The sequence below is a fragment of the Mchenga conophoros genome, linkage group LG22 (assembly GCF_057382185.1).
Source record: "Mchenga conophoros isolate Kocher_MC1m ecotype Shallow Benthic linkage group LG22, M_conophoros_male_GT1.1, whole genome shotgun sequence".
Classification (NCBI taxonomy): domain Eukaryota; kingdom Metazoa; phylum Chordata; class Actinopteri; order Cichliformes; family Cichlidae; genus Mchenga; species Mchenga conophoros.
The window spans coordinates 16,372,999-16,396,192 of NC_140546.1; the positions used below are offsets into that span (position 1 = coordinate 16,372,999).

At 40.5% G+C, this 23,194-nt stretch overlaps 1 protein-coding gene across 2 annotated transcripts in view; it reads right to left on the bottom strand.

Moving 5' to 3' along the window:
• Nucleotides 1–262: 262 nt before the first annotated feature.
• Nucleotides 263–23,194, bottom strand: part of slc45a4a (solute carrier family 45 member 4a) — a 54,685-nt gene continuing 31,753 nt past the window's right edge. For both annotated transcript variants that reach the window (XM_085261804.1, XM_085261805.1), the window contains 13 exons: nt 10,384–10,572; nt 8,970–9,149; nt 8,677–8,867; nt 8,410–8,590; nt 7,555–8,016; nt 7,036–7,307; nt 6,781–6,942; nt 6,397–6,496; nt 6,209–6,289; nt 5,982–6,112; nt 5,750–5,818; nt 5,510–5,664; nt 263–4,724 (listed from right to left, as the gene is read on the bottom strand). In XM_085261804.1, coding sequence (XP_085117930.1) covers nt 4,544–4,724; nt 5,510–5,664; nt 5,750–5,818; nt 5,982–6,112; nt 6,209–6,289; nt 6,397–6,496; nt 6,781–6,942; nt 7,036–7,307; nt 7,555–8,016; nt 8,410–8,590; nt 8,677–8,867; nt 8,970–9,149; nt 10,384–10,572 — 2,354 coding nt within the window. In that variant the 3' untranslated portion in view covers nt 263–4,543. The remainder of the gene's footprint in view (nt 4,725–5,509; nt 5,665–5,749; nt 5,819–5,981; nt 6,113–6,208; nt 6,290–6,396; nt 6,497–6,780; nt 6,943–7,035; nt 7,308–7,554; nt 8,017–8,409; nt 8,591–8,676; nt 8,868–8,969; nt 9,150–10,383; nt 10,573–23,194) is intronic.

Consider the following 23,194-nt stretch of genomic DNA (forward strand, 5'->3'; position numbering starts at 1 on the left):
TTACATGTGTGGTAAAAAATTTTGCAATGTAATACTAATAAGAGTAAACTAACAGCTACACTCAAGATCAAGACCTTTCTGAGCATCTTTCTCAACTCATGTTAAATGCACTGCAAAGCATTTTCCTCTAAGTATTAAAAACGTTCTATTTTTAAAATGAATTTGTTTCTCTGATTATTATTGCATATAAAAACATGTATTTTGTGGGTATCACTGTATATTTATGTCTTTATGAAGTGAGACACTCCAAGTTGCAGAAATCTTTTTTGATCAAATGAACTTTTATTTTCATCCAGAGCAGATTTTTTTCTCTTTTTTTTGCCTGTATGGTGAGACCCTTCTTTATTATTGATTCTTGTCACATTTTGAATTCTGAGTGAAAATGCCAAATGATGAAAAACGTCATTGGTTGTTTGCTTCTGAACAGAGTTTAAGGTGCGTTCCATACAGTGTTCATCCAGAGTCCTACATATGAAGGCTCAAGCATATTTACATAACATAGAGATATATATACAGACTTTATATAGAAAACAACACTACTAACAAAAATAATCATCTTTTTTATAGCAGCAAAAAAGAAGAAACTAAAAGAGAAATATGTATATTTACATCTTTTTTTTCCAAATAACAAGGCATATTATATATAGTACGCTGCGTATATTTACTTTCCCATTCTTTAAGTATTCATCTTGATTTAATCTCTATGAAAATCAAAGTATATAGGCATCGCTCTCCTCCGTCATTAACACACAGTTTACTAAAGGCAGAGCCACAAACACACAAACACGCATGCACAGAGGCTGGACTGACTGCATGGCCGTCACGCTGCTGCCAGGAAATATGAAACAGCATCACCGCGTCTCCACATTCATTCAGTGATGCGGACGGTGGAGAGCAAACACTGAAAATGTACAAAGGCCAAAATTTGACGTGTGTGGCTCTGCCTAGGATTCAAATAAAACACAACACACACAAAAAAAAGTTTCTAGTTGAATTAAAACAACAGAACAGAGACAAAAAAAAGACTTCAGGCATCATCACCATCGATTCCAGAGCTAAGTGTAAACCAGGTGATTGCAGAACAGAGAACCAGGACCAAAAAGTGAACACTGAGATGACAGTTTTAACACACTGCTGTCTTTTTGCTTTGCCAGCTGTGAGAGGACCTATGCTCTCTCTCTCACACACACACACACACTCTCTCACACACACACACACACTCTCTCACACACACGCACACACTCTCTCACACACACGCACACACACAAAGTCCAGTTCACCTGTAACAGCAAATAGAATAGCTTTAATTTACTCATTTGCAAACTAAATGTCCTTTATAGACAAGAAAGCTCAAAAAATAAATATCCACAGTTACTTGTTTTTTTTCCTCCTTTTGCAATAAAGTTCTACTTGTTTATTTATTTATTTTTTTTTTACTTATGTGCAAGTTCTGTGCAATGTCAGGACTCCCACCCTGGATCGTCAAACATCAAAACCAAAAACAAAACTCACATTCGTTGACTTTAAAACAAACAAACAAACAAACAAAAAAAACATTAACATTTTAAGTCACCAGATGGAATCAGAGGTTAAGAACGCAATCTCCCAGCAGGCCAAGCGAAGCGGCTGAGCTGAACCGAGTCGCCGGAACATCCCAGAGTCTGTGATAAAAGGCTTGGGACATCATTGGAACAACAACCCCCCCACTTCCCCATAAAATCAACTACTTCCTCACTGCATTGGAACAGAAACACTCTAGTTGCACTTCAAGTATTCACGGCCAGGAGTCTCTAACCTACACTTGTAATGAACGACGTCTCATCCTGTAACACATTTCTTCACTTTCCAGCTTGAAAAGTGATAAAGTGGATGTTTAAAACTCGCTCACCTGTTAGGAGTGTACTGACCCAGACCAAGCACAATGCTTCAGCTTAAAGAGTACATGTTGCGTTTAATTCTTTTTTTTTTTAACACGTTTAAGTTCAAACGAAAACAAAAAGACACAAACATCCAGCCGTGCATTAGAAAATACATCCCTGACCTATTACGATTAAAGAAAAGAGCTCGAGTGATTTGTACAGTCATACTTTGGTGTTCTGAACATGCATATCGTTGTCGTCGCATGCAAAGCTCCATAACTCCAAAGTTGATTTTTTAAATTATTTTTTTATGTTTATTCAGAATATTTTATTGCGCTAATGGCTGCAGGGGGCCGTTTTTTAAAACATCCAATCTTAGCAACGTTTTATCTTACTCTCTGATTCAATGTACCTGAAAGTATGGAAGGAATCGAATTAGTATTAGAAGAAAATGTTAAACTTTGCACAAGAGTGAAAAATCACAAACACATCCCCCCCTCCAAAAAAAACATCCTCTGAATTCTCTTCTAAAGTCGCTCAAGTTGAAAAAAAAACCCCAAAATAAAAACACCTTTTCCACTAAATGCTTTACATACGTTCATACATACAAATAGTTCTTTCTATTTAGTCACCACCCCCACTGCAATTTACATTTTGTTTCCCTTCAAGCTGCTTGCTTCAGCTGATTGAAACGAAAGGAAAACTGACCCAAAAATATGCACCACCACCAACAACCCTGCTCAGCCTGCACAAGCTCTGCACAGTACTCTGATCAACAAGGGTCCTTATTGCAACTAAAGGCCTGATTTATCGGGGCACAAACAACACAACACTTTAAAATGACTTTTTACATGTCCAGCATAATCAGCTAAAGAAACATTCAGAAGATTAAGATCGTTTAACGTCATCGCACACTCAGTCATCAAGGTCTTCGTATCTATCCCGGCTTTAAGGATTGCTAAACTCGGCAGTTTTGCTTCCTTTGCTGTGGCTACCGTAGCAGATTTAACCATTTTTCCCAAAGCCTTTTGACTGTATTGTAAAATAAATGTCACAACACTTCAATCAAAATTAGTGAAACTCTAAATTCTTGGTGCTATCTTTTGTTCTGTGAAAGTTACAGAGCTTAAAACCGGGTCCGGGTCTGCTTTGAAAAATATAGAATCTACTCTGTTCTTCTTTTGGTGATGTGGAAAGACCCACAACAGGGCCATGACCTTCTCTTGAAGCTTACGCAACAAGCCTTAAACTGTTGTCATAAATGACTCCTGTCAACACAATGGAGATTTGTTTGCCTTTTTTTAAACATTTCCATAAAATTCAGCATCCATAAAAAATATTAGAACCCCAAATCCAAAAGGTAACGCTGTTCTAGCTGAACCTTGTGACATTTCTTTTCCAACAATGTGCAGTGAGTGGCAAACTTTATGCTGACAGTATCTTTTTTAAAACAAACAAACAAAAAAATAAGCGAAAAAGTAAAGAAAAGGAGAACAACTCTGTTTCCTCTTTCTCTTCCTCTCTGGTGTTTGGTTTGTCGCTCCTCAGCTAGTCTAACATGCAGCATAGGTTAGTTTGATTAGTCAAAACAAACAGAAACATCACTGTGGTTCCTCACTAAATCTTGAAAACAATATTTGATTGTAATGCCCCATATACTGCACACACTGCATCTAGGCTCTTACTTTCACGCTTGTCGAATTTCACCCGGTAAACATGCGTATGTTTTGACTGTCGTTTTATCGTTCGATATACATGCGACTTTATTCTCATGCTCAATATTTCTGAGCAGATCCTCTGGATTATTGTCCTCTTTCCCCCGCGTTGAAGGCTGAATTAAAGATTTTGTCAGTCCTGCCATATGAAAGAGGGCAACAGCATCAATTTTATGGTCAATCAATTCCCCAGGAACCAGGCTTCGGGCTCGCGATTTCAAAAAATGCCACTTCCAAAAGTCTTTAGAGTCTTAAAGCTAGTGTCGCTGCAATGTCCCGCAAAGCCGACTGTGTTGTTGGGGTTGTTTTGGTGTTTTAAGTCAGCAGACACACACATTCTCGTAAATCAGCGTCCACATCACGAAGCAAAAACTCAATCAACCTGACTCCACAGTGCGGAAGAACGATTTTCAGCATTTTGTAATGATTGCAGCTTCAAGGACTAATGTTCATCGATAGAGTTCATTATTAGGGTGTTCATTCGATTGTGTTGAACTTAGATGAGGAAATGTGAGCGTGTGAGGGTTTGAATGAGTATGTGAGTCCCCTGAAGTTTCCTGTCCAGGTGGCTGCTCAGTAGCACCTCCTAGAGGCCCTGAGAGACAGGAGACAACCTCTCCTTAAAACGACGGCCAATTAATTACTCAATCCTGGACGACCCTGACGGATTGATCAAAAGTCCGTAAGGGATAAGTGGAAGGAACTTCGTCAACAGCTGAAGCGGCACTGGGACCAGAATGACTTTTGTTGGGTAAGTTGGTCTAATGTGACGCTGGTCCCACGGTAGACTGTGATGTTTTCTTCAGTGTGACATTAAAAATAAAAAATAAAAACCCTGTTAAAGCCAGAACAAACGCCAAGAGTGGACCAAAGCAAATTCACATCAAGGCACACCTTCGAGTCTTTTCCATCAGCAATGACAAATCAAGTTGTTTCTGCAGCAAAGTGTCTGTCGGCGCAGTCAGCCAATCACAGAGCAGACTCATTTTCCACCTGACAGGAAGCAGTAGTGCTGGTGGCCTTCCCCTCCTTGTTGAGTTTCAGGAAGCTGGGTTTCTCAATCACTACGGTAACAGCCCCTTCGCCGCTATTGGGATTTTCCAGCGATGGCAAAGTCCGTTTCTCTGAAGCTTTGGCTGATTCCCCGTCCCTGACAATTGAAATAAAATTTGTTAGGGCTTCACAATGGGCTTAAAAACAGCTACAGATTAAGTAGGTCAAATGAAACAGTCTCAACGTTAAGCTAACTTAAAGCGCAGGCATGAGTACCATATTTAGGCCTTTATCTATAGAAGTTTCTTGTATGATGTCATGCACAAATTGCCTGAGAATTTGCTGCCACACTAGATGTGAGGTTGCTAGGAAGAAATGTGTTTTCCTCAACTGATGAGCAAGTGGTTGCTGTAGGTTGCTGGCTGCTGCTAGTTGAAACTGGTCCCAAAGTAGGTGCTACATTGAAAACTTCCTTGTAATGGCTTTAACTGCTGGCAGGCTGCAACAGTTAATAGTATTTTCCATGGAGCACAGCAATCCATCTGCAAATACTCACTAACAACTCACCATATGGTAGTAAACTTGAAAAGGTTCACTTTCAAAGTAAAAGTTGTGCATTAGCACTGCAGTCATCACATTTTCATGGAGTAGTTGGAGTCTAGTTGGAGTAGGCCTGCGTGACTGGGGCTATGTTTCACAGCAACTGTCATCAACCCTGAGCAGTTTTTTCCTAGCAACCTTTGATAGCCAGATGGTTGAGGACAGGTCCCTAAGTCTAGGTGACTGGTTCCTTATGTGGTTTAACCTACATTGTCCCACTTCCAAAATGGCAAACAAGTTAATGTCACGTTAGTGATCATCTGACTGCAAAACCTCAGTAGAGGCCTATTTCTTAGTTTGTGTGTGTATTGCTTTATGGCTAAGAACGTGTAGTTTTCTCACCCGTTGTTTGGAGTTGGATAAATAACCAGGAAGCAGGCAGTAAAGAATCCAAGGAGGGAGCCCCCAGAGGCCACCATGGGAATGACACGAACGCTGCCAACAGCTTCCACTACAGAACCCAGAGCTGAGGCCACCAATATCTGGCTGATGTACACCTGAAGAATCACAACACAGTTTTCTCGATACAATATATGACATGAATGTAAGTGGCAGAACTAAATAACTTTATTCGACGCTCACCTGACAGGACAGGATGGCACAGTCGATGCCAAAGCCTCTGCGAGAGTTGCCAGGACTGTGCTGGATATACTGAAAAATGCAAAGAAAGTTATTAGTCCCAAAAGACATGATAATTATCTTCTAACAAAAAAAGTAGATTACTAGCTATTCTTTAACTATGCATTAATTCATATCTTTGTAGATTCATATCTATATTAGATCATTCAGCCTTTTTAATTGAATATATCTGTACCGCTTTCATTTCGTGATATTGTCCCAGTAGAGCATAAGGACAGTAGGAGATACTCATGGAGATGATGCCCATGCTGCTGATCATCACCATGGCCACGTACACATTAGGGAAAATTGCCATGACTGCAGTTCCTATGAAGGAAAACACAAAAAAGAGGGAGATTAGGGCACTACTGACTATCCAGTGTGCTTTTCTACTCTACTGTGGTCTATTAATGCAGTTCATACCTATGGAGAATCCAAGTGTACCCAGGATGTAGATAACCTTAATGCTCAAGTCAAAGTTGTCGAGATATTTTTGAAGAATAGCTAGAAAAGAGAGATTTGTGGATTGTTTACTCAAATGATTAAAAGAAAATCCACTTTCTAACCAGGAAAACTGAATGATGTGAGCATGTGCTCTTGCGCATGGCTACCTGAACATGTAGCTGCAGTCATGGCATATATACCCAGGCCCCAGCATCCCATCTGAACTCCTTTGTGATAGTTATCCAATAAGGTTGAGTTAGAAGGAGCCTGTGAGACAGAAAACTGGGCTTAGTTACATCACTTTTTACGTAAGATGGAGACTGTTTTGCTCTTTTTTATCCTCCTGCAGCAAAATAAATGACAAAAATCAGAGAAATGAAAAGAAGCCTGTGCAAAGCATTTAAAAAAAAAGAAAAGAAAAACTGAAAGAAGATTGATAAATGTTTTTAGGGTAAATAATTTTTAAAAAAAAAACACGGTATATGTTGGTAAAGTAAAGTGAGATGAAGTGAATGTATGTATATCTGTGCATTTTTGACTGTTTCTCATACTTTAGGATCTCCGTGGTAGATGACTTGTCCCATGAAGTCGGTGAAGAAGACCGCCTCTGCAATGATGGAGAACCAGGTGAGCAGGTGACAGGCACAAAGCCGCAGCAGCTCCTGGGGCATCTTTAGCATGGAGAGCCACAGCAGGCGCACGGTGGTCTCAACCTGAGGGGAGAAGATAATTCATCACACATTACAGTTACCAGCGAGGACAAACAATACAGACTCGTTAAGCATCACACCCCTCCATCCACACACCTCGCCCTCTTCACTCTCCGTGTCCCCGCTGGAGGAGTTGGTGTTCCCGCTGCGGTGTCTGTTCCTCTGCCTGTTCCTCCTCCTGTGCCTGGCCTCCACTTCGTACAGGTCATTCATGCTGCGGGACGGCTTGATGAGAAAAGCTGCATTGGCTCGGCGGTAGCGGTAACGATGATTACCCACGCGGCCGTAGTAAGAAAAAGTGCAGGACGGCTGGCGGTAGAAGGTGTGGCGGTGGCGTGACTGTCTCATAGGAGCTCCAGTACTGGCAGCTGGATGAAGAGAGAGTTTGTTAATGGGTTCATCTTTTAACTAAAATAACACTGTAGGGAAATTATCCAGGTCTTTCATGCTAAAATTTAAAGAAACTGATTTAGCATTATTGTGCTATTTTTCTAAACTAAAGTTGTTTATATCAGAACAATTTCACATGACCAAATCTGACTTTCCCAGTATAACTAAATATGACTGGGTTAACATATATCAACAACATGGCTATAATAACGTAAAGATGCTGACCTTTGACCATTCCAGCACGGTGTGCCTGTCCTTTGGAGCTCAGCCTGTTAGTGCCAAGTCTGTCAGTATTAGTAACGCTGGCTAACAGCCGCCCGTTCAGTGTCCGCTGCTCGTTGAGCTGGTTGTTCAGCAGCGCCTCCTGCCCATCGTCATTTTCCATTTCTTGCAGGAAAGCTGAGAGGCGGGAAATCCTGGGGGTGGTAACATTCGTTTGATTACTGCTGTTTTGGGGGCGGAGGAAGTCTTGACTTCCCGTGCTGCTGCTGCGTCTGATGCTGGCGAATCGGGGGGGTGGGGTGCTGCGATTGGGGTTGAAGAAGGAAGCGGTCGTGGAGGGTGAGCCGTGATAGGGCGAGAGGTGATCGGCGAAGATGGAAGGCTCTATGTGGCACAAGAACATCGCATCGTGGTCAAGGTGATCGAGGGTTGCGTCTGCCATGGCGAGGACGCTGTCGCTTTTACCTGGAGAAAGAAGAGAGGGAGGTGATGCGATCAGTTTAGGTGTCAGAAATTTAGAGAAAAGCGAAAGAAACAGGGCAGAGAAAAAGGGATGAAGTTACAGCTGCCCTGTCATGACTGGAAAAAAAAAGAGAGAAAGAGCAATTAAGCATTCTTATAAGTGGAAATAAAAGTCTTTGTGACATATGGTCACACGGATCCTGAACTTCCTTTTGCTCTCTTTTTGCCTAGGAAACATAAAAACCAAACACCAAAAAAGTATACATATGTTGCTAACTTCGGGTTTATTTGGATTCCCTTGGCACAGTGACCATCTTTTTTTGATCATTTGAATTGAAAACCATTTAAAATTGATTTTGCTAATTTAAAAAAAATCCCAGAAGTTTCTGAACTTACTTCTCACAAGCTCCGCCTCTAGGAAGTCCATGTCTCCATGCTCTGACTGGTCATCTTCGTATGGGTCATAGAGGTCGTAGCTCTCTACCGTATCATCCTCACCGATCATTTCTAATTTGGCGCCGAGAAGTCCAGCCCTGCCATTGGCCGATGTTTGAAGGTGGGCAGGATCCAGACTTTCCTGTCGAGAGAGCAGTGAAAGGATGTTTTCTGTGAAGTCACTGAAAAAGTCTATTTCTGCTAAAACTGAACTTCACGGTTCAGTACCTGCTCGAGCCTGTCGTGTTGCGGCGAGTACTGCTGCTCCTCGATACTTAAGAGATGCAGCACGACGGAGACAGAGAAGAGGATGGCTGCAAAGAAGAAGAGGATCTGCTCCTGCGACTTGAAGACTGCTCCGAGGAACGTGTGCGTCCAGTCCAAACCTCCCAGCGCGTAGCCGACTGCGCCGCCTAGACCTGCGGGCAAGAACACACACAACAAACACGCGAGAGGTGAATTCTGCTCTTTCGCAGTAATGGCGGAAAATATTTTATCGCTGTGTTTATCATCAGCTGTACCTGCAGAGGCGGCGTGGATATTCAGTGCCATGTCTTGCTCCTCTGTGTCTGCCACGTCTAACAGGTATGCTCTGATTGGTCCCTCTGTGGCATCCGCACAAAAGTCCAGCACCACCACACCCAGCACAGTAAGAACAATCCCTATTGGCTGTCTCCCCTGCTCATCACCGAGTGACAGACCTGTCAGAGAAACACAGAGATGATTTTCAGTGCTTATCTTACTTTAGGTTTAGAAATACAAAAATAAAAAGGCCAATAATTATCAAGAAGAAATGTGTAGCACAACGAAAAAAATAAATAAATTTATGCTGATGTAACCAAGCATGCTAAGAGCTAACAGCACATTACTGAATGACAATAGCAGCTATAGACACAAACAGGTCACTGCACATTTCCCATACTGCGTTGCATGTCGTGTGTGACCTTGTGTACCACATGACATTTGTGACCCGGTCTGCACCCCCCCCAGCACCCCGAGGGCCTGAAGCTGTATAAATGTATGTAAACAACACAGTGTGCAGTGGGGTGTGTACTTTGAGTGTATTGTGTGTTGTCGAGGCAGTGTGACTAAGCATGACAAACTCAAATCCATTAACGTCAGGGAAATAGAAACATTCGTAGAAAGAACAGCGGCGTGTCAGTATGTGCGCTTGTGTACATGCGGGTGTTTTGTGTATTTGTGTGTATGCGTGTGCATAGGGGGTGGGGGGACAATGGAGCCACAGTACGCACTAGCAAGGCACCCAGACAGGAAGTGAACTGTGATTGGTAGAAAGGGGGAAGCAAACAGGAAGCATTTCCCTGTGAAATGCCTGCTCTTGTGTTCCCATGTCAACACACACACTCACTTACAGCTACACACACACACACACACATTCATTCACAGGTTACTACAGCTTTCCCATGTCGTCCTGGCTCATTCACACACATTCGCCTATACTTACATGGAAACGCACACGTTCTCTTATTTATTCACTCATTTCTCTCAGACAGGTCACTGTTTGTTTCCCACGTTAACCCTCCCAGCAAAAACACACACACACACACACCTCCCTGGTGCCCTTAATTGACCCGGGTGCCACTGCAGAAGAATAGAGGCAGAACAGAATAGATGTGAGTAAAACTGAATAGAATTTGCTGACAGAAAACTGTTCACACACCTCTTGCTCTTATTTATAACTCCTTTGACATTTCATTTGGTTATATTTAGAGATGTGTACAGGCCCCGTACACTATTGTTCTGCATTAGGCACACATTTGATTATGGGTCACACTATTATATTATGGCCAAAGGAAAATCCTGAACTCTTGACCCCTATAGTGAAGTTTGCTATAAATGCTCTGTTGTTCTCTTCTCAGCTAATGCACACAGAAAATGTCTCATTAAGAAAAAAAAAAAACCCCAAAAACGTACCTATCAGTGATCCATTCAGAAACAGAGCCACTCCAATCAGTGTTCCTATACAGAGAGCCAGGATGAACGGTCTCCTCCTGCCCCATCGCAGAGTGCAGCGGTCACTGGCCGAGCCGATCAGAGGAGTGAACAAGAGGCCAAGAACTGGACTGAGGAACCACGTCAGACTGTAGTACTGCTCTGGAAGACCTGCACAGCACAGACACAGAGACAGATGAGGTGTGAGCAGAGATAGAGACAGTGAGAGCTAACAGCAGGTGCGCAACACAGATGTGACTGTGCTTCCACCAGGGGGCGCAAGCTGCATTCAAACTGTTCAGGGTGAGAGAATTTCTGATTAGTATAAATATTAAATATTTTAAATTAAATATTAAATAAATATTTTATTTTTTTAATATAGAAATTAGGCAATTTCAAAATTTAAATTAGCCACAGGTGGCATAAACTGTGACACTAATATTAAACATAACTTTATTTATATGATTAGATACCCATAAAAAGACTGTTCAGCATCATTGCATACAGACATCCTTGGCTTACAATTATTTAGAAATATAATTTCATCCATCCAACAGCAGAAACGATTCTTTCAACAAAAGCAGCAATCAGCCAGCCTGCTGGTTAATGCTGCTCACTGTCATCATGATTAACATAATAATATCCTGCTTATCTGATATTAATTAACACATGTAATATTGCAATCGGGTAATAGGATTTTCAGTGACTCACTATGTGACAGCAGGTCGCAGTCACAGGTGAAGTGCACTGCCACATAAATTGGTTGTTTGTGCTGTTACTGCTGCTACCTAAGAGCTGACCTGAGGCTGACTTTTTCAACACCTTCTGTTAAAGCCTACACGAAGATAAAGAGGAGAAAGCCACAGCAACCGGCCCCGACGGCAGGATTTATCTCAGGTCTGCTGAGCTTCTGTGTGTTAACGTTCCCCCTGGATTATCGCACAAAGGAATTCGACAGAGACTCCTGTGCTCTTTTTAATGCAGAGAAAATGAGCGAAAATTGAGTGTGGAGGCTCAGTGATCAGGTTAGTCAGGCTTTTGTCAGTAATCGACACAAAAGAAACTGCCCGACAGTGACTCGCCTGTGTTAAACAATTCAATTATGAGCTCTCAAACGAAGGAAGGAAATCTCCTTTTTGTTGCTTCTTCTGAAAGCACAAGAGCACTTATGCATTTCTTATTAACTACTGCTTAAATAAACTCATAAACCTGAAAGCAGTAAACGGAAAGTATTACTTCTGACTAAATAGGAGCAAAGAAAGACAGGAAAACTTTTATTTTTCTATTCAACATTCATTTCCTGAATTAAATGGATTGAGCTCAGCATAACCCAGACTGTTATGTGAACGTGACCTTGTTACTGAGCGCACATTTAATTATCTTTATGCGCCGACTTTCCAGCGTCGGAAACCAGGTGAGGATTTCAAACACATCCGATGAATGATGGGGCCCCAAATTAGGATGGGCCAGTGGAAATAACTAAAGAGACACTTAGGATGCAGCAAACTAATGGAAATGCACACATGCTTTTGATATCTCTCAATAATACCACTCAACACTGTGTAAACCCATCAAACACACCTGTCGCCAGCAAAAATACCTCTTAATCCCTCTTAACCTGAAGTATGTACTTAATATTTTATAAACCTACCATAAATTCACTGTTGATTATCATCATCAAAGATTAAAAATACATTGAAACACATTATGAGATTAGCAGAGATAAGGTTACTGCAAAGTAAAACAGATTTCTGGTCCATTTAAAAGCCACCTGACATGACACAGTTCAGAAATGAACCACTTCTAGCTCCTTAACACAAATATCTAATTAGCCAATCACGTGTCAGCATCTCAGTGCATTTAAGTGTTCAGACATTGGAAAGGTGACCTGCTTCCAGCAAGATGGCACACGAAATCACCTGGAACTGTTTTCTTGAACATGATAGATGGTTAACTACTAATGCAATAGAGCACTTTGGGATCTAGTGGAGCAGGAGAGGCACTTTGTTGAATCTGCCCCAGGAAGATATTTAAGGATGATCAGCCATCAGTCAGCCATTGGGATCCAGTGTTGGCTGTGTCCAAGCCAGCTGTTTACACCTGTATCTTATACAAACTGTTGCAAGCAAGAAGAAAATCATCGGGACTTTAGCAAAGCTGTGAGTCAAACCCAGAGGCAACAACTTCTCACTTCTAAGACAAGCTGTTTGCTTAGTCTTTGCTTCTACAAACCATCTGACTTCCCCCCACATGCTGCCTCTGCCGATTCAGCACTTCCTCCTTGAGGGCAGGTATCAAGTAGGATTTGTCAAGATACTCGGAAAGCCTTGCGTTTGACTTTTTGAAACGTGTTCTCAATCCACGGCATTTAGTGAAACCAGTCAGACTCACTGTTTTGCTAAACAGTGACACTAGACTGGGATCAGATGGAAAAAAATAAAGTTATCTGAGTGGAGTGATAGGATAAAAGGATAGCTGTAAACCAGAAAACTGGCATTACTTTTATTTGCTTCTAAGTCTGTGTATTCAGTCAGATAATTTAATTTTCCTAATTTGTTTCACTGATAAACAGAAAGTAAAATCAAGTTTCTTTGAGTCATCACGCCCATTTAGTTATCAATGCATTAGTGAGATGGGAAGCGGAGGAGGTGGAGGCAGGCAGCCCTTTAAGCTAAGTGAAGTCAGCTGAATTGCAAATAATTAAATCACAACTTTATCGTTGCCTCACTGGCAAACTATCGCTTGATGTGACTCACTGAAAAATGAATGCCATTTGGCTGCCGCACAGAGACAAGGAGAGACACTGAAACACTGAAAAGGTATGAGGTCATTCTCTGAACCCTGCTTAAAAACTGGAAAATTAACTTTCAAAGTATTCAAAAAGCACCACGCCTCTTTAATGTCAAAATGAGAGGGTTGACCACTATTTACTGAACCACACCAATCTAAAAGGCCAATTTGGGCAGAAGCCACCAGCAGCGTTGTGGATATAAACAATAAAGAGTAGCACATTGCTGTAACTAAATGGTTACAGCAATAAAACTCCTGGTCCCAAATTTAGTAGTCACATTACAGTTATCACTTTTATTTTAAGTCACTATGGCCTACAGCCAGTACTGCAGTTGGACCTTGTGTTTGCCGTTTCACATTTTCGTTCTTTCTTTCTACTGTCTGGCTTTGAGGTACGCTTTATTAAAGAGTAGAAAAAGAAAGATTTTGTGTATGCTTTATATGCATATGTATGTGTGGGTACATGTAAAGATTACACTGCAATGAATGTAAGAAATCACTCACAGGAGATACGTAACTAAACTAATGCATTACTTCATTAAAATTATAATGCTTAATACAGTGCAATAAATACCTACCTGTGTGTAGTGTGAAGAAGTGGCCAAAGTTTTTTTATTTTTATTTATTTTAGTTAATTCTGCAATAATTCACTTTAATAAGAAGAAAGACAGCAGAAATGCAGAACTGCTGATCAATACAAGCAAGATGCGAATGATAGTTAATTCCTCAGTGGGCCAACAGATGGAAGAAACTTGGAGAGAGCAAGTGAGTTGATGGCATCAAATCTAATTGAGAGAAGATTAAGACTTATCTTAATTTTTAAATGGACTTTCGATTTTCTCAAGGAGTCCTCTTTTAATAGATAGACGTCAATAACTGAGTGCCACCATATCTAATTAGCAAGAGCTGATCTAAAACCTCCCCAGAAGTCCACGAACAGACGGTAAACATCGAGGTCGCCATGTCAGGTGCAGGGTCAAGATCCTTTCACACAATCCTCATCAGTCCATAGAAGTCCAGGCGACAAATCTAATCTGACTCATTTCTTTTAAATAACCAGTGTTGATGTCCGATGTTGATGTGTAGAAATTCCTTGGAAATTTGTGGGAATGGAGTTGTTTGCTTGCAAAACCCTGCCATCATGTGAAAAACTGTCTGCTGCAATCATGGTAATTTTTATGTTTTCACTGCTGTTGATGAATCACATGTTTCTGTTTGGCAGGAATTGTGGTCTGACGATAGCCGTGCAGATCCGTGAAACAAACCCTGAAGCAGAAACAGCAACTTCAAGGTTAAACTGCGTTTTCTCATAGGAACACTGAGAGCTGGACAAGCAGCAGTGAGAAAAGTGAGACAGTCTCACATCCCTTTGCTTTTGCTAGATTGCTGCAAAGGACAAAACAGAGACTGCAATTCACACGGAGCAAATCTTTTCCATCGCTTTTCACTGCGAAGAAGCAGGAGGCAGAGGCAACTGAAGGCTGAACAAGAATAACAAGTCGGCCTACATTTACATTTGGAAACTTTTCATTAGCAGATCACGTGAACTCCAGGTGTCGAGACTTCATCCGCTATAGCGCTTAAACACATTGATCAGCAACATCGGCACTCACTCACAGCGGAGGTGTCGTCATGGACTCTGGATGAAGGCTGCTTAGCTTCGATCACACCGAAACTGATATCACTGTGACACATTTCTTTACTGTAACAGCTGCTGATGTGACTCACTTGAAGCAGAGTGCATTACATACTGCTGCTCAGGTTATCTCAGCATGCTACCAAAGAAAAACAACAGGCTGGACTATGCAAATATAATTACCTATAGCCATAGCTATAGCCTCAAAAAATGACTTATTAACTGTTACAACTAATGAAGGATATGAGTAATCAAAGGGAGAGAAAAAAAACAGCCAACAAAGACCTCGCAGAAGCCTCTTCTTAAATGCTTTTTAACTGATAAATAATCTGGTTTGCAGATGCCAAAGAAGTCTGCGTTTATGCTTTAGTGAATGACATTCTAGTATTCTTTAAATACCTTACTAATCAACAGGTATTTGTGTTTGTGTGATATACCCTAGGCTTGCTAGCGTTACCCGATAAGCTAGTCCGTCACGTTGTCTCCGACGGTGTGGAAACTGCAACTTCAATCTGTGTCCACAAACCAGTGACATACATCTTTTATGGACTACAGCTCTGTCTGGCTAACAACCTAAACTCTAGAGATAATCAGCCTTATCTCATGAGAGATGATGAAAAGTTGTAAATCTTCACATTTTTTAAATGGTAGGCTATTCATTTTCAGCGTATCAACAAACAGATTTATCAACAAGTACATTTCTGCCCCACTCATCCAAACAGAGAGCTCATTGAGTCTTGAGGAGCACTGTGGTCAAGTCTCTTGGTCTGTGAGGCATGTACACGTGAATATAATGTGTGTCCTTGTGCCTGCCACCTTGGATTTGTATGTTTTTCCAGAGGCTATAGCTATAAGCACTTTTAAGTGCAGGAACATTGAGCCTTTGACCTCACTTTGACTTTACAGCTCATCATCCTGTTGTCCCGTACAAATGTTCACCTCTCTCTTTCTCATGAACAGGCCGTAAACTAGGCTTGACCCTTGTCACCGTGGCGACCAGGTCTTGGGAACTCTGTCGCCACGGAGACTCCATCACCTTTGCTTCCTGGCTCCTAATATGGCTGTGTCATTCACACAGTGCTTCCTGTTGTTTGGTGAGTTCAGACTGAGGAACAATTTGTTTCTTTAAGTTTTTTTCTCAATTTTTTAATACCCTTTTCAATCTTTTGTTTTTCTCTCTCATAAACACATACACTAACACACCCAAGAACGCACGAATACCCACGAAAATAACACATAACATGCAAAAGCCACAAACGCAAGACCTGTTAAAAAGTCAAACAGTGGCACGGCAATAAAGCGGGAGACAAAGCAGCAGATAGGAATCGGTCTGTCGGTAGGTTTGTCAACATCAAAACAGGAAAACTGTTTCTAGTAAACAGTTCCCACACAAAACACCAGAAACACAGTCAACATGCAGGAAATACACACATGTCTCAGTTCCCACACATAGCCACAGACTTACAGTCTCACCTATGGAAATAATAATAATAATATTAATAAAAAGGAGCTCACACAGCTGAGTTCCCACACAGTTTGAGTACAGTAAGGCCAAATGCACACTCACACAGGGAACAATACTGAGAGAATCAAGAAGCAGGAAGCATTTTAGAAAAGAGAGAACAAGAAACAAGTGCAGTAACAGACAAGGAAGGGAGGAAACGGAGAGAAAGAGGGAGTGTGAGAAAGGATTAAGATCAAAGCATTTGAAAACAGAGTTAGGATAAGGTGAGAGGAGGAGAAAAGGGAGGAAAGACGGAAGAATGAAGATAGAGGGACAGAAAAAGTTCATATTCGGGCTGTCACATGGCTGTTAAGCAACGCCAATTGATTGTGGGAAAGAAAAATGTTCAATCTCCTCCATCTATCATCAAAGAGGGTTTTTTGTTGTTTGTTTTTTTTTTAAGCTACGCACATTTCCTGAATATACGCGCACACACGTGTGCACGGACTAAAAACTGAGCTTAATGTGTGACTGTTGGAAACACAAATCTCCCATTCATCCCAGATTTCATGTGTGTCTTGTTGTCACTGCTCTATAAAATACACAGTAAAACTTTGTAGCTTCAATTGTTTTCAAACCACTTTTATTGTGAATAAAGCAGCTTTGAAACACTATATCAAGATATGCTGTATTCTAGTGTCAATCAAAAGGACAATGAATCTGAGGTTGACCTGAAGTTCACACTGAGATCTTCATTTAAGCAAACTACTTTCAAACTACTTGGAATAAATTACTCCCACTGTGCTTTTATGTTCTGCAAAGAAAGTCCTCAGATCACTTACAGCCTTCATGCTTCTCTCACATTTTCACAACAGTCCCCTCCTTGTTTTCTCTTGTACAGTTCATTTGAATTTGTTCCCTTTAGCTACATGTTGAGCGAAAAACTTCTCCAAAAGTTGTAAAACCTATCAGATGCTTTCTGTTGCTATAACGGGGTTTCAAAGCAAGACTCATTTAGCAAATATAAATACGACAACAGTGAGTGGCGCCTCTCTTTAATTATCTGCAGAGCTGTCTAAACAAAATGACCAACTTAAATCAAGTTAATGCTAAAGTGTAACAAGAAGTTTACATCAAAGGCAGTTTGACATATTAGCCGGCAGCTGGAATAATCATAACTTAAACATGTGATGCTCAGTTCATACCACTGACAGCTGCATGTTGTCTGTATGTGACTGATAATTAAGTGTCCGAATAAATCGCGTCCGTTTTCAGTCATTTTCTATTAGATCAGGCATGTCAAAGTAATTTTACAACGTGGGGCACGTCCACCCCACTTTGACTCCAGTGGGCCGGACCAGCAAAAACTCCTCTTTCTGTTAGTGTAAAGAAGTTTAACTACGCATTTAATCCCAGAGATATTTTAATGTATAATAAGAAGTGAAATTTCAACAATACATTGCAGTTTTTCTACATGATAAATTAATGCTTCTTTGGGCTTAAACTCAAACGTAAACTGTAAGAAGTAAATGTGTGCAGTGGGCCCATTCTGGCCCCCGGACATCAAACAGTAAAGTTTATCTGATAATATCACTTCTTAAATTTCTTCTAGATTGAAATGCTTGCACATGGAGGAGAGGCTAGACACGGATGGTTGCTCCTGCTGGTCTAAGTCATCTAACTGTCTAATAGTAGTCTAATCCTCCAAAGTGTAACTCATATTCACCTTATTTAAAGAAAAACCAAAAACATAAGCAGCCAAAGAAGTTGCTCTACACATCTGCACTTCTTTTTTGCTCCTTGCTTAAAAATGTGGTCACATAAGTGAGACAGCGAGAGTTCGTTTCTGCTTTTCCTCGAAAAGTTCTTAATCAGTTCTAATTGATCTCTGTTGGGCAATCAAACACCACTGCTCTGACCCAAATGCCTCCAGATCAAAGAATGCAAGTGTGCCACTTTTGAAAAGGACACAGTTGGAATACGACGAATTTTCCCTAAATTTGCTGATAAAATGACGCCTGTAGAGTGAAAACTGTGGACTCAGCAGCAGGTTACAGAGAAAAACTTCAGAAGAAATGTTTTGCTTCGCACACTCTGTCGGCTAATTTATCCACTCTAGCTGTGACTATTCTGCCCGCTCAAACTAAAGGGGTTTATTTCTTCACAACAAATAACAAACAAATCATTTGAAGATGATGCACGTATTGTGCAAACTATACGTTTTTATGTCAGTTTTAAAGGGCATTTCTGCAAAATTCCATTCATATATATATATATATATATATATATATATATATATATATATATATATATATATATATATATATATATATATATATTTTTTTTTTTTTTTTTTTTTTTTTTTTTTTAATATAAATAATAAACTACAATAAATCTAATTATTTTTTTTAATTTTCTTAATTGTTTAGCCTGTTGAGCCAACATACTGGTACCTGGTCTTGCACCATTAACTGTAAATGATCTAGCTCCACTGGAAAACAACAAAACTCAACTCCAAACGTAAAATCAAACAATCAGTCCCTTTCTTACAAAACAAACAATCTTATTCTCTCCTATTCCAGCCCTTCACTTCTACTCTCTCTCTCTCTCTCTTTCCGTTCCCATTCCTCCTGTTCCCATTCTCCCATAAACCCCCCAAAAACAATCCTTTCATATCCTGCGCTGGCGTGAGAAAACCACAAGAAAAATGACAAGGGTCCAGAAAAGAGGGAGAGAAACGGTGTGAAAAGTGAGAGTAGGGTAGAGGTCATGATGGGAGAAAGTGGGCAGGAAGGAAGGAGGGCGAGCGCGAGAGAACGAGAGACAGAGAGCGCGAGAAGAGGAAAGGAGGAAGCAGGTGGTCTTAAATAAACAAAACATGCAAACTGAGTCAGGTGTAGCACTCAAAGAGGAAGGAAGAAAGAAAGGGAAGAAATGTGGTTTGTAACAGATGGGGCCATGAGGGCAGAATTAAAATTTAGACTGGTCAATATTTCATTATTGATAAGTGTTTGGCAGTGGGTTCGATTTCAGCAGGAGTGAAGAAGAGTTCTTCTTGCAGCTCATTTAAAATCTGCAAATATGTAGAATTAATATCTTTGAAGTCTGGGACAGATATCTGCTGGTGTTAAAGCAAAATTTCAGCGTATATCTGTGAGGAAAACAAATCCTCATGTTGTTTTTTACCTTTTTAATTTATTCTGGAAGAAAGTGGTTTGAAGGAAGATTAAACCGAGTGATTGCTGAAGTACAAACTGAGCTTCAAAGGACATTTTACGCTCTAATTTGCTGTTGGTGTTCATGCTTTTCCTTTTAACCTGCCATTTGCCCTAACTGGAAGAGCTGGGAATTAGGGCTGGGCGATATGGCCTAAAATTCATATCACGATATAATTTGAAGCATGTGCGGTAACGATATATATCGCGATATATTCTTTTCTTCTGTATAACGTATTTTCCACACTATAAAGCACACTTAAAATCCTTTAATTTTCTCAAAAATCGAGAGTGTGCCTTATGTATGAATTCTGGTTGTGCTTACTGACCTCGAACCGATTTTGGCGTGCAGAAATCTGTTAAAAAATGTTTTAGTACAACTTTGGTAAGCCACACTGCTTAATGGATTGTCAGAGCATTACGGTCTAAATTCTTTAATCTTTAATAAAATCATCAGCGTTGCCGCTTTACCAGGTGTAACAATTAAGTTTAACATCCAGGCATCCATGAAAACAGAAGTTATTAAATTTATTGGAGTTAGAAGTTAGCAGGTAGTTAGCTCGCTAGTTTCCACCTAAACATGACATACCATGTTCTGAGTGATTTTTGAAACTAATTAAAGCGTACAGCTCTGCGACCACTTCCGATATAAATGAAGACAGAAAACTAAACAGCAGTGGCGTTTGTAGGGTTACTGAAGTTGGACTACCTGGTATATAATGTTGTGCTACGTGATTGCTAGCGACACAGCTATGTTAGCATAACATTAGCACAGTGAAGCTGGAGGATGAACGCCAAGTTTTTTTCCACTCGATAGAAGTTAACGTGAGGGATTCTGGTGGTCAGGGACAAATGCAATCGCATAGCAGGATGCTATACACGGGGCAAATTTCAGTCAGGAGAACAACTGAGATTATTCATCCACAATACAAGGTTAGTTATTAATATACTGCAACAACATGGGAATAGAGCAGCTGCAAGAGAATTCAACATTATGTTCATCTCTGTGCTATGACTGTCGGCATAATTTGCAGATGATAATGGTTGTAGCCACTGTGATGCTTTCGACCAAAACAGGTGCAGCTTGATGACATCATCAACATGCGCTATCGCGATACAAAATCTCTATCGTTGGCCAAATTTATATTGTTTCTATCGTATATCGTTTAAATCGCCCACCCCTACTGGGAATGCTGATTCATTGCATTATTATTATTGCATTGTGGCATCTGCTAAAAGCAAACTTGGCCAACATTTATGTTCACAGTGACTGGGGAGTGAATAGAAAGAAATGCCTGAGACAGACAGAGGGAGACATCAGGAGAGACAGGAATGAGTCACAGTGCTTCCCAGCAGCAAGAGATGGTGAGAGCATCAATCACACAACAGACACACATGGATGCTAGTACCAAGGCGCGTGCACACACACACTGAAGAAAATGCAGATCCAAGTGGGCAAGCTCCACCACCAAGGTTGTAATTAACAAAGTGCCTATTAGGGAGAAATACAGCAAACTGCTAACTCAATCAATGAAAGCAAGAAATCTCAAAGAAATTTCTACCTGATACAGATGAGTGTGTGTATCACAGCTTTATAACCCTATTCTTGAGAGAAAGGTGGGTTTTTACACTCCACACACACATGCACACACGCACGCACACACAAATCTGTTTTATATTGACTGGAAACTGCTTTAAGAGAGGTTTATTTAACACAAAAAAGAGCAGATATTATCCTCTGCGTGAGCGAGAGTGCTAAAACACAGGGGCAAAATCCACCACCAAGATGCATGAAGCTTGCATGTACATACACACACACGCAGCTGCTTCTAGTCAGCAGAGTTATGTAACAGCACTGCAGTAAACTAGGAGCCTCCCACTGAGACGGAGAGAGGAAGGAGAGCCAGACAGATGGAGACATTTACACCGAGCGCGAAGTTTGATGAGTGAAATCAGACTGAATGAGTGAATTTACTCTTTCAAGCTATCTGTCATTGGCACCGATATATGGCCTCGTGTGATTGACAGCAGGGAGTCAGGTCTCTGGCTGGGACTGACCTATAACACACAGGATGCTCCAGCTGGCAACATTTGCTGTCCTTTCACTACCAAAGAAGCGATCGATGAGGCCGATCGGCAGTGATCAGTCGGTAATGTTACGTAATGACGAGTACAGTAGGTCAGCCATGTAACGAGGTAGCATTCTGCATTTTCTTAATTCAAAACGTGACACATTAAAGCCTGAAATACAATTGTTCCCTTCGACACACAAAGGGGAATTTCAGTTTTCTGTGATGATGCAACAATCAGAAATTATTTTATTGATCTACTTTGTGTATTGGCCAGCCACCACTAATCGCATGGGACACACAACTCAGTATTGACACACAAATCAAAACGCTCCAACAGTTTCAAAGCGAAGACAAACGACAAGCAGCTTCAAAGAAAGTAGAGCCAGAACCTGTTGCAAAAACTAATATGTCCCCTCTGATTTTCTCATTTTATATCTGGAAGTTTTTTGGCCTGCATTACAAAAAATGGCCTCTGCAATAAATATAGGTATATTTCATTGTCATGCCATGTGAAACCTAATGAGTTTTTTTCCAAGTCACAATTTGTAATGGTCACAAGTCAGACGGCTTCTTCCTTGTGACTATGCTGCAAAGCATTTTGCAATACCTAAAACTTTCTGTGGTAAGAGGTGACCCTTACAAGTTCATAAAAGTTTAAAATTGCACAGTAATACATGTCATATATGTACTGACCTCATGACTGATCCAGACACAGATCTCTGTGGTATCACACAGAGATCCAATACCTGGAGGTCAAAATAATAATAAAAAAAAAACACAAACTAATGAATAACATCTTTAAACATGTGGCATGTGAATATTAACAGTTTTCCATAAAAATAAAGTTTAAAGGAAATTAAACTGATCCTTCTGGCAAAAAACATCATAAACAGTTTTTTTAAGGTGGAAATCTATATTTCAGCCTGGATTTATATAATGAAAATAGCCTGTAAATATAATCTCTTATATTTATCTGTACATGGACATGAATTATTTGCCGTTGAAGTGCATCTTCCAAAAAAAGTAGGACATTCAGCTTTCTGAGATTTGGGTTAAATTGTTAAAAAAAAAAAAAAAAGAGCAGCCTTAACCCAAACCATCATCCATTTCTAAACCTAACCAACAACCTAACTACCAAAAGACTAAAAATACTCTTCTTTTGTGGGATTTGAGCACCAGTTCCTTGAGTGAAAGTCCTGTGTGGAGTTATCTGAGTAAACAACTCCACAGGACCAGTCTGTCAGTATTCATCCATCTTCCTCTCATTAATATACGGTCAAAGTCAGCGAGAGTCAGTGAGAGAGCAGATGTTTTTCTGCTCTTTTAAAATACGCATCCAATCACACACACACACACACACACACACACACACACACACACACACACACACACACACACACACACACCCAACTGCCCTCAGGCCAACCATTACTGATGTGTTTTGTGGCTGTTGTTGGGCCTGTGTGTGTTTGTGTGTTTCACTCTTGGTTTTATGGATTTCTGGTCACTATTACTGACTGCAGTCCAACTTGTTTTGTATAGTGTGAAATATAAAAAAGTAAAGCTGTAAAAAAAAAAGGAATGGAAACAGTGAGTTCAGTGTTAAGGCTTCTGGATAAAGTCCATAAAACCTTTT